The sequence below is a fragment of the Platalea leucorodia genome (genome assembly GCF_965183815.1).
Source record: "Platalea leucorodia genome assembly, chromosome: 22".
NCBI lineage: Eukaryota > Metazoa > Chordata > Aves > Pelecaniformes > Threskiornithidae > Platalea > Platalea leucorodia.
Genome location: NC_138844.1, coordinates 3,696,466 through 3,707,609, shown reverse-complemented (window position 1 = coordinate 3,707,609; position 11,144 = coordinate 3,696,466). Strand labels below are relative to the sequence as shown.

General features: G+C 55.9%; 1 protein-coding gene across 1 annotated transcript; it reads right to left on the bottom strand.

Moving 5' to 3' along the window:
- On the bottom strand, positions 1-8,213 carry LOC309599845 (myosin light chain, embryonic). Its single transcript, XM_082331701.1, has 8 exons — positions 7,342-8,213; positions 6,609-6,863; positions 5,725-5,752; positions 3,146-3,295; positions 2,403-2,576; positions 1,905-1,982; positions 1,167-1,210; positions 1-68 (listed from the first exon to the last, which is right to left on the bottom strand). The coding sequence occupies exons 2-7, from the start codon at positions 6,705-6,707 to the stop codon at positions 1,182-1,184; spliced, it is 558 nt and encodes a 185-aa protein (XP_082187827.1). The 5' UTR covers positions 6,708-6,863; positions 7,342-8,213; the 3' UTR covers positions 1-68; positions 1,167-1,181.
- Between the last annotated feature and the right edge of the window lie 2,931 nt (positions 8,214-11,144).

The window sequence follows — 11,144 nt, the reverse complement described above, 5'->3', positions numbered from 1 at the left end:
GGAAGGGACATGGATGGAGGAATCTCGCTGTTCGTGGTGCTCGGGTGGGTTCAAACATTTCCGAGAGCCTGGGAGACAAGCAGGAGGGGGCTTAACGCAAGGAATCTTTAAGACGAGAGTGCTCCTTCTCAGATGAACCCAAAATGTCAGTAGCTGCAATTCCACACCATCCAAAAAAAAGTGTTTCATGCAAATAATTTTGTGTAAAATTAAATCTCCCCGGCAGTTTGCCACCTAACCACCTATATTGCTGAGCTGATGAACAGGAACTGGAGAGAAATGGATTAAAAACAAGATTAAAAGGGTGCTGAACATTCAAAGTTCAGACTTCTGTTTGCCTCCATTTTAACCTTCTGATGTTTAAAGAGATTTGTAGAGGGCAAAAAAAGGAGATTTTTAAATGTTTAATTTGTGTATTTAGCAGTATCTGAAGGTCATTTTTCTTTTTTTTTTTCTTTCCCTGTTGCCTTTCACACAGCTACAGAGAGGAAAAATGTTTAAGAAAAGCGAGATAACAAAACCATACGAAGCTGGCAGAGGAGAGTCAGGCCAGCTCTTAGTAATTTGGATTTTCTTTTAAATTGAATAGATTTCCGAGGGATAGCTCACCCTAAAAGAAACCTGTTTCTCTTTTCATCAGACAGACTTAGAGGAACACAAAAAGCTTAACACGCATCAATGGTACATTTTCCATATTCTTTCTAATGTTAATGGGAATGTTGATATTTCTTAAGTATTAACACAGTGGTATAGAAATTTCCTCGCTAGGCACTTAGCATTTTCTTAGCGCCAAGTAATTCACTGCTGCAAGTTTTTAAATATGTATTTCCACCAGCCGCTGTTTGATGACCACCTGAGCTCCTGGTGGGTTAGAAAATGTACCGCCATAAACCACACCAACCTCTTTCTTTCCGAGCAGAGAATCGACACAATTAACCAGACCACGACTGACAGCTGTCCCGATAAATTTTAAATGGCACAAGTTATAAATGAGGTTCGTTATCATGAACGCAGCTTTTTGTGCTTTCAGAGCTGGGATTATTCCTGTGGCATTAGTCCACTGCAGGGCTGCTTGTGGGGTTTGGGTTTTGGTTCCTCTGCCCCTGGCTGTTATATGCAAGATTTCCAATTTCAGAGTAAGCAGCAGGAGACCCCGATAAACTCACCTGAAGTTTCTTCTTTCAGCCAGACATGATGTGCTTGACAAAAGCTGAGGAGAAAATGAGAAATGAAAGCGTGAGAGGTCAAAGCATGCTGTGAGCTGTGGCGGGGCGGGCAGAGAGGCAGCGGGGGTACCCCCAGCCCGGGGCCCCCCAGGAATGAAGGGGACGTGCTCTGCCAGGACGGGGATTTCTCCTTCTGTTCCCACCTTTCTCATGCCATCCCAAACCTGGTTAGAGTGATACCAAACCCCTCTTGGAGACGAACCGGTACCACTATCCCCAGTTTTCTGAGGCCAAGGGAAATGGGTACCCTCGTTTCCTCAATGAGCTCCAATTTTAGAGGTTCCCGGATTTAACCACTCCCTATGCCAGATTTTCACCCTCTTGGAGCCGTGAGCGATCTGGGTCTCCAAATGTTCCCAACCAGCCTCTGCTGTGAAAGATGCTGGCTTTGTTTATTTTTGATAGCTTACAACAAAACAGTGCCAAAACTGGGGATAAAACAGTCCTGAAACCCTCGGAAACGTGCTGTCTTCAGCTGCTTTTACTGGAAATCACTGACACAACCGCCTTGTTCCCACCCCAGCTAACATGTCTCGCAGCTCTCCTAGGAGAGGCTTTGGAGGGTGGTCCATATCTCTCTCTCAGTGATCACCAATGTCCTCACAGAGGACACATTTTGCACCCTAAGACAAGATGACCATGTCTGGGACAGCCCCAACGGGCATCTCTTGCTCCTACCTTCATAGTTGATACAGCCATTGGCATCTTCTTGCCCTGCCATGAGCTGCTCCACCTCGCTTTCTGTCATCTTCTCCCCTGGAGGAGGAGGATGGAGAGGTGAGGGGAAGGGTTCTCAGCCCACCAGGACCCTCCTGTCCTTCTTCCAGAGAGCCAAAGCCACCAGAAGAAGGAGAAGGGGATTAAAAAGGAGCTGTGCACCCCTACAGACTGGGGAACGCTGCTGGGAGATTGTGTGGAGAGGACCAAGCTGCATGGGTTGTCTGGTAATTGAGGATTTTATGGACTCTCCATCTCACCTGAATCACTCATGAAGCTGTGGCATAAGATGGAAAAGGCCACATATTCAGGAGCCATTCACTCCTGCAAAAGCCTACGAGCAGCAGAATAAAAAGGATCTCTCCAACGTGTGAGACCAGCAAACTAACCCAAGGCATTTGCCCAGAAAGAGCTTGGGGGTGGCCTGTGTCCTGCTCCCCGCCCAGGGCCAGCCCGTACCCAGCGTGACCAGCACATGGCGCAGCTCAGCCCCCATCACCATGCCGTTGCCCTCCTTGTCGAAGACACGCAGCCCTTCCACAAAGTCCTCGAAGGTGCCCTGCTCCTTGTTGCGGGTGAAGTGCTGCAGGATGGGGAGGAAGGTCTCGAAGTCCAGCATCTTTGTGTTCATTTCTGGAAGGGGAGGAGGAGATGGGGCCAGAGATTAACTTCATTGAGTTGAAGTCAGCCTCTGAGGACCTCCTGCTTAACCTTCCTGGTCTCATTTCCATCTGAGTACAGGGGAGAAACCCCACAAAGTGGTGGGACTATCAGTATATTATACTTGAGATGGGAAGATCCGATCCATATGAGGAATAAAGTATTATCTGGGGACTGCACACGGCCTGCCGATATCAACCAAAAATTAAAACCAGCAGGTAGGTCCTCTGCCACCAAGGCAACGTGGCTGCACTGGGACTGGTCAGGTTACACCAGTTTGCACCAGCTCAGGATATGGTCTGCTAAGCATCAATTGCCACCATCCCCAGCTGAGGGCAACCTATCCCTTACATCAGCCATGGCACGGGGAGGGGGAGTGAAGGAATTTGGGGGGAATGAAGCCTCTCTGCGCCATTTCCTTCCCAATTCCTTCATCTTGCAGGGCTGTTCCTACAGGGGACGTAATACTTCATTTGCTGCCAGGGAGCACAGGGATTGCTTGTCCCACCCTGTCCCTGCTGCCCTTTTTTGTTTGCTGTCACCTTCTGGCTTGGGCTTGCCCAGCACCTTCAGGACCTCCGCGTTGGTGGGGTTGTGACCGAGCGCCCGCAGGACATCCCCGCACTGCGCGTAGGTGATCTGCATGGCTCCCGTCGGCGTCCGGTCAAACAGGCCGAAAGCTTCTTTGAACTCTGCGGGGAAGAAGAGCTTGGATGTCCTCTGCCATGCTGGCCCCATTTCGCACCCCGCTGGGAGCGAGTCCTGCCTGGCAGGCAGGGAAGGGATGGACACGTGTGGTGGGTGCCCTCTGCACCCGTCGCCGCTGCCCAGGGCAGGCAGACCTGCACTAGCCTAAGCAACGAGCCGCTGAAGCTTGCCAGACTCCTTCAACGAGTCGCTCAGCTTCTCGAGCAGGTTTTGCCACCTATGCGGAGCTGGCTGGCTGAATCCTGCTGGGATTCCTGCACCACCTTGTGCTGGCAGCACCGGCTGCAGGTGCGGGCTGCTGTTTCGGCTGCAGAACATCCCCTTTGCTCTTCCCCTTTTCGACTCGGGCCTCCTGAGGACCCCACAACTGTCCCACTGCCCTCCCATGACACCTGCAACACCCCGTCCGCTCTGCTGGCATCCCCCCAGCCCCAGCCAGGCAGACACAGCGCAGCATTGCTGTGGAGGGGTGGCACTGGGGAAGGGCGACCACGTCCACCCCAGCCTTGCAGACCACATGTCATGCCAAGCCCACTTGGAAGGACATGGGAGATTCGTTTCCAAGCTTGCTCCCGTAAATTATCATGCCATTAAGCATTACATTTTACCTGGAGGAAGGAGGCCTAAATTAGGAACAATTAAGGATCTCTTTCCTTCTGTGTGTGATGCTTTTCAGCTTCCTGACCTGCTGCTGGATTCTCTCTTTAATCCCGATGTTGGCTATATGGACAACCATACTCCTGTGGCTGCTCAGAGCCTGGTCTCTGCCTCTTGTTTCAACCCAGAAGATCTTCTCCACTACAACGGGCTCCTCACTGGTGTCAAGGTGCAAAATGTGGGAAACCAGTCCTCCAGGAACCCCCCCAAGTCCTTACCCTCTTCCTCCACAGGCGAGCCAAGGACCCTGAGGCCGGCGGCTGGCACCTGCCTCTCCAGCTGCTCCACGCAGGCAGCGAGATGGTGGTTTTCCTGCAGCGGATGCTCCACACACTTCTGGATTTCATCCTGCTGCCTCCAGGCCAGCAAGTCCACCTGAGCAGTTGACTGGCCCAAGTGGGTAATCAGCCTTTCCAGCCTGTCCATGTGAAGGATCAGAGCTGTGAGTTTCTTGTCCATGGCGCTAATGAATTCCAGGTTCTGGTCCATCTTCTTCATGATGTCCAGCAATAGCTCGCTCAAAGCAGAGCTGCTGCTCTTCCTACTGTTGGGTGGGATGAAACGATCGCAGTCGCCATGCGGAGATGGAGATGTCATGGTCTGGTAGGCATTGCCTTGGGTTTGGTGGGAATCCTTGCCCAGGGCTTTGGGTTTGATCCATTTTCTACTTGGCATCTTTATAGCTTCCGCTGAGCCTCACCATCCCCTGGACCTGTGCCTGTGATCTCCATGCCGTGTCCCTGTAGTCCTGTCCACGGTCGCCCCAGCACCTCAGGGTGAACTCACAATGGCTCCCTCTCGCAGGTGAGGTCCCTCCGCCTGGTTCCGGGGGGATCCAGGGAGCGACAGCACCGCCTGCGAGTCCCTGGGCCAAGAGGCACCGCTACGAGGGACCTCAGCGATGTCCGCTCCTGGCTCCCTGGAGCCGCGGGAGCACGTCGCGTGCTCTGGGATGTCGCTGCAGGTTAAATCCAAATATCTTCGCATTTTAACTTGCTCACATTTCCACTGGCTCTCTTTTTGCCTTTCACAAGCTGGTTTGGGGGCCGAGTCTGCAGGATACTGGGTCTCCTCCTCCCAGTATTCCCACCAGGATCTGCACTCGGATCTTATCCCTTCCCTAGTCTGTACAGAGGCATTAAAACTGCCCATGGAGAGATGAGAAATCCCAATCCCAGCTCAGCCCCTCGGCATGGGGCTGTCCCTGCACTGCCAGAGGCTGCTCCTCCCATGCGAATCCCAGACTTTGAACCAGGCTGCATCTCTCACCATGAATGGAAAAATACCTTTTCCCTGCCAGGCTCTGAAGCTGGGATTATCCTCTTTGACTGGGGCACCCTCAGGGCAGAGCAAGAAGCCAGGATCCATTCATTGCTCCCGACAGCCCGGCATTGCAGTCCCAGCTAAATCCCTGCTCCTACTCCCCTCCGGCATTGCTCCCATCTCCATCTTTTCTCCTGCCTCCTCCCTTCCCACCAGCACTCTTTCCCATCTCCTTACCAGCCCGATACTGGTCAGAGACACGACTTTCTGATTTCTTATGTCCCTTCTACCTGCTAAGAAACCTCACGAGCCCGTCCTGAAGAACGAGCAGCATGTTGGGGGGGAATGGGGTACCTGGATCCTGCTGGGCTTTCCCCCAGGAGGGGGTTTGATGTGCGGGGCCTCGGCTCTCACGTCTGTTGCGAAAAACTACCTGGAAAAAGGACTCCCCATTTCTAATGCAATCTCTGGGAGAAGGTGAATCTGCACTTACCTTCGATCTGCTCTGCGGTGAATTCAATCTGTTGGGAGAAGAGAACAGAGCCGGGCATGAGGGCTGAGGTACTGCCGGGGGTAACGAAGGGGCTCTCCCCGGTGTTTGAACATCTCCCTCCCCAGGCTCCACGGCCTGCTCGGGGCGGGGACCATGTCCATGCTGTGTCCAGCCGTGCCGGGCCTGGGAGCGGTCCTGCCCTCGCTGCAGAGCCGAGATCCCTGCAGAAAGCGCGGCCGGCAGCAGCGCAGCGGGCAAGGGGTGGGCAGGCAGCGGGGATGCTCGGACCACAGTCAGGGCTGGTTTGCGTGGAAAGGATGTTATTTCAGGGCTTCGTCCCTAGTTCAAGTGATTAAACAGCCTCTGTGCTGAGCCTATTAACAACTCTCCTGCCACAGCTCTGGCTTAAAAATGTAACTATATCCTGGGGAATCACGGAAAAAGTGAGGTCCTGATGTAGAGACTTGGATAAAAGATGCTCTCACATGGAGGAGACAACACAGGGAGCAAAATACTTTAGGATGGAGACAGTGGGTGGTAGAAAAGCTTTTCAAAGCCGCTGAGGCCCCAGCACGGCGTCTCAGCCAGGAGCTGTGGGGCATTTGGCTCCACAGCCGGAGCTCGGGGCAGCAGCGTCCCAGCGCGAGGGCGAAGCAGGTTCCTCGGGTGAGCGCTGTGCAGGGCTGGAGGGGGGAAGGCTGAAACATCCCCCCAGCGAGGAGAGCATCACTCCCAGCCCGCTGCATCAATGCAATCTGATCATTTTCCCCTCCCAACCCTGGCGCTCAGCCTGGCAAATGCCATTTGCGCGGCGCGTTGCATCGCCCGTGCCTGGCAGATGACAGGCACAAAGAAAGACCGTGACGTCTTCATTCCTCACTCACCTTCACACTCTTGGGATCGAAGGCAGGCTCTCTGGGTGGCTCCGGGGCTGGAGCTGGTTTGCCTGCTTCCTTCTTCGGGTCGGGTTTCTTGAGCGGCATCGCGCTGGGTCTTTGCAAAGGTGCAGGGATGAGTCCTGCTGCCCAGCGAAGCAACCGAACGGAGGGATGAAAGGCAAAGCCTGCTCCTTCCCTTATATACGGAGCCCTGTCCGCACCCCGGAGGCGCAGGCCAGCTGCTGGAGCAACTGCTACTTACTATAAAAGGAAGAAAACTCAAACGAGAGGGGCCCCAACTTGACAATTGCCCATTGTCATCGGCTCCCGGAGCGGCGAAGCCACCAACCGCCCCCCCCCCCCCCCAGGCCACAAGAGGGGGGACATCTCCCCCTCCAGCACCTGCACCGGGTGGGCTGCATGGGGGCCGCTTGCTAAATGATCACTGAAAACCTAAACGCGAACGGCCCCGGGTGCCTGGCAAGAAAATAGCAACATGACGGCTGATAAACCTGACGCGATACCCACGGGAAAAGCGCGTCTGTTTTTAGGCAGGCCTGCAAGGGTGGATGCTGCAGAGCCCTTTTTAAGACTGGGATTTATGAAATGCTGGTTCAAAGGAGCTCAGTCCTCTCTGAACGATCCCCCCGGCCTCGTGCTCAGGGTCTGGTTTGCCCCAGTCTCTCCCCAGGGCTGAGCCCTGGAAAAGGCCGCACTGCAGGCGAGAAGCCGTGCTCACCTCCATCGGGATGGCTGATGCGGGTAATGCGAAGGAGGGCTAAAGCCAGGCATTTAATTCATCGGCTCAGGGTCTTTCACAGCCCCGCACCACTCGTCCCGTGCATCCCCAAAGCCTGCGGGGCAGAGCGGGCGATAGGGTCTCCGTTCGGCTCCTCCCCAGGCGCTGGGCAGGCTCCACTGCGGGCTGCTCCTCCTCTCACCCTCCTCTCCCAACTGTTTGAAGACGCACAGGAGGCAGAAGAAGTCATCAAGGTTCAGCATCCCAGAAAATGGGGCTTGAAGATTACACCGAGACATCCTAAACCATCAACTTAAATATAGCCAGATTGCAACAGGGCACAGGAGAAGGAAAACCCATCCCCAGTTTGCACTGGGGTCCCAGAGCTGGTATTTTGGTAACAGAAATAAATGGGCAAGAATGAATTACAACACACGAGAGCATCTTCTCTGCTGTGGAGATGCTGCCCAGCCTCATTTCTCCGGCCAGCGCTTGCTTCAGTTGGGCTGCAGGGACGGTTGCGAGCCGCTGGGTGGAACAGGATCCTCTGAGATGCTGTTAGTCCCGGTGCGAGAGCTACGAGGTCCTGGTGCTGGCCAGAGTCTGAGCCATTCTATTTGTATATTATAGATGTATGTATTTAAGTTTTGTTTATATATAGGCGTAGAAAATGCAGTTATATTTGTGTTTTCAGGTGGTTGAGTCAGGCCAGTTGAGGTCATGGTGTATCACAGCAACTCAGGCTTGGCATGACCGGGTAGGTCTAATCCTGCCGTTTCGGAGCTGCTGCAGGGCTAGGAGTGATGGGAACAGGGGCTGGCACCAGCTCAGCCCTGTGCCCAGAGCCCCCCCAGCCTCTTCCCTGCCGAAACGCCGCGGGAGCTGGAGGCTGAGCCGTCGCCAGCTGGGTTATGGGGGTCTTTGGGGAGGAGGCAGCAGCCGCAAACTGCTGGGAAATTTGCTGTCTGCCATCATCTCATGATTGCTAGCATGGATTCAGGGAGCTGAGGGGGCTGGGTGGGTGTCGTTTGCAATGATCGCTTTCCAGATCTCTCTATAATATAGCAAGTAATTTAGCAGAAAAAAACCTCACATCGTGTTTTGCTAACTGCAAACCCGGAGCTTGGGTCAGATTTCGCCTGCAGTGGAATCAAATTGCCCCTGCGCGTTGCTGCCTCCCCCTCAGCCAGCATCCATCCATCCAGGCATCCACCCGACTCCAAAATAACCTCACCTTAACTCCGTCCTCACTCCCGGCAGCTTCTGGGTCAGAAATCAGTACCCAGAAGAGCCTTCAGAAAACATTAATCCTGCAATTTAACTGCTTAGCCCTTCTCCTGTCCTACGTGCCCGTGCAGCACCCTGATGAGCAAGCGCGGGAGCTGCGGTGCTGCTCGGCAGAGTGATGCTGCCGGGCTGCTGCCGGCACCCACGCGATGGGCCGGGGTGGTGGCTAAATTGGGCCGGGGAGACGGGCAGCTGCCCAAGATGCCCCTAATCCCTTCTTGATTTACAGCTGATTGCCATGGCAGGGAAAGCAACCACGACGCTTGTTTTCCTGTCCGATTTAATCAGAGGGAGTAGCAGCACCTCCTGAACGCTGTCATTTGGATTCGCTTTGCTCTCTCAGCCGGCTGATATGCCTTCCCTTGCCGCAGGAGCCAAGCAAAAGTCTGACCTGCCTCCAAGCAGCCACAGGGGCTTGTGGTTGGGACGAGGACAAGCCGCTCTGCCAGGAAAACCCCGAGGGAGGCTCCGGGGGCTCTGCCCTGCGCAGGATTTTGCCCTCATGGAGGCAGCAATAGCTGCGCCCGGCCATGGATTACATGGGCTAGGGGGGAGGCCCGGGTTGGGAGACTGCTGTTCCCAAAGTTTGGCACTGGGCTTTTGAATTTCAGCCTCATCCGACTAATGACGACCTGCTCGGGGAACAAGGACTCCCCACTCTGTGCCCCTGTTTCTCCGGGGGGACGCCGGGGCTGCTGCGGGGACACAAGGTGTTCGAGCTGGCCGATTCAAGCCGGGCATCCGCACGATCCCGAAACACAGGGGCCAGCCCCGGGGCCTCCCTGCGGGGATGCGGGTGACAAGGGACCACTCTGATGGGGATGGTGGCAGCTGCGGTGGGACCAGCTCTGACCCGCCAGCCCTGCCGGTCCAGTTTTTCTCATTCACGGGCTGCATGAGGCACCCATCAGGGTGGAAACTCCCTACTGCCAGGGCTGTCCGTCTGTCCTGCCTGCTCCCTGCTGCCAGGACTGTCCGTCTGTCCAGCCTCCCTCCGCAGAAGGCTAAATGCAGTTGTGCAGCGAGGTCCTTTTGCAAAGCAAATGCATGAAGGCAGCAAGGTGCTCGTCCTAGTGGGGAGCAGGACCGATCCCGGCACATCTCCCCAAAACACGCCCCAGCCCCGAGAGAAGGAAAAGGGTTAAACTGGCATCTGCCTGAAAGACATCCCATCTCGGGAGCATCAGTGCCGAGGTGCTGCTCACGTGCGAGGTGATGCTCACGTGCTTGCACCCTCTGCCTCCCTACCTCCAGCCACCTCGCTGGGATTTTCCCCAGGGTCCTTCGGCTCCTTGGGACCGGTCAGGCTGGAGGGGACTGAGTAGCGCGGGGGCAGTGGGAGGATGCTCTGACAGCTGAAAAATGAGCCACCAGGCAGTGAGAGAAGTTTCTGAAAAGAGAAGAGGAATTTGCCTTGAATGAAGAGGATTTTAGCACCTAGGGCTAAGCCAATAAACCTCTGCCATCCCCATCCAAACGGGAATTGTTTGCATACGCTCCAGGAGCTGCTAAAAGCAGGCGAGACACGGAGACTGAATAGCAGCAAGGATGGTGGGGGGAGACCCCCCCCTGCCTAGTAAGCCTGCGAGCGGCTCCGTGTAGCACTGGGGGCAGTGCCCGCCGGGAGAGGGGACTCACCTCTGGGTGCTCCCCCAGCCCTGAGCACCCAGGGACGGGCTGTGCCCCTGCCGCCACCTCGCCTCGACAGGGACCGCAGCCGGGAAGGTGCTCACAGAAGATGCTCTGTCCTGCTGAACGCGCCAGCCCTCTCCATCACCTGCGGCCCGGGGCCGCCAGCAATTCGGCTGTCCCCAGGTGAAGGCTCTGCTTTCTCCAGCTCGTCGTCCCTGAGGTCCCCATCTGCGCGGCGCGGTGGGACCATGGAGGCATCCGTCCCCATGGGAGGCATCACGGCGGCTCTCCTCTGCTGCTGCCTCCTGAGCTCTGCAGGGGCTCTGGTAAGTCTGCGTGGCTGCGTGGGCTCCTCCAGTCCCTCTCCTGGCTTTAAATATTGCTAATTGTGCAACCTGCTCCGGCTGGGGGCCGCGTGCCCCCCGGCTGCACATCCCGCTCCGCAGAGCTGCCGGGTGGGAGAGGTTCTCCGCTCCCGCTAAAAGCTTTCCAGCAGCCACGGAGACACCGCGACATGATGGTTCTTCCATTTCTTGGACACGTCCAGGGCAGAGTTCGCTGCCTCAGAGGCACCGGGGGAACAGAAAGAGCGGGGCGATTTACGGTCAGTTCAGGCGAGGCTGGAGGGACGCGGCGAGGGCAGAGCTGGGCGCACCCAGCGCGTTTCCCAAAGCCGGGCCCCCACCCTGCTGAGGCACCCTAGGACCCCCACTCCTGCCCTACACCCGTCGCCAGCCCCCTGCCGCCCCCCCAGACCACTGCTCTTGGGAAGAGCGTGAATGGGAGTCCAGGGTCTCCTCCCTGGGGCAGGATTTGGCTGCGCTCACCTGTGGGCAGTCCAGGAGCCAACGCGAACCCCCCGCATCCCGGCTTCTTTTCACTTC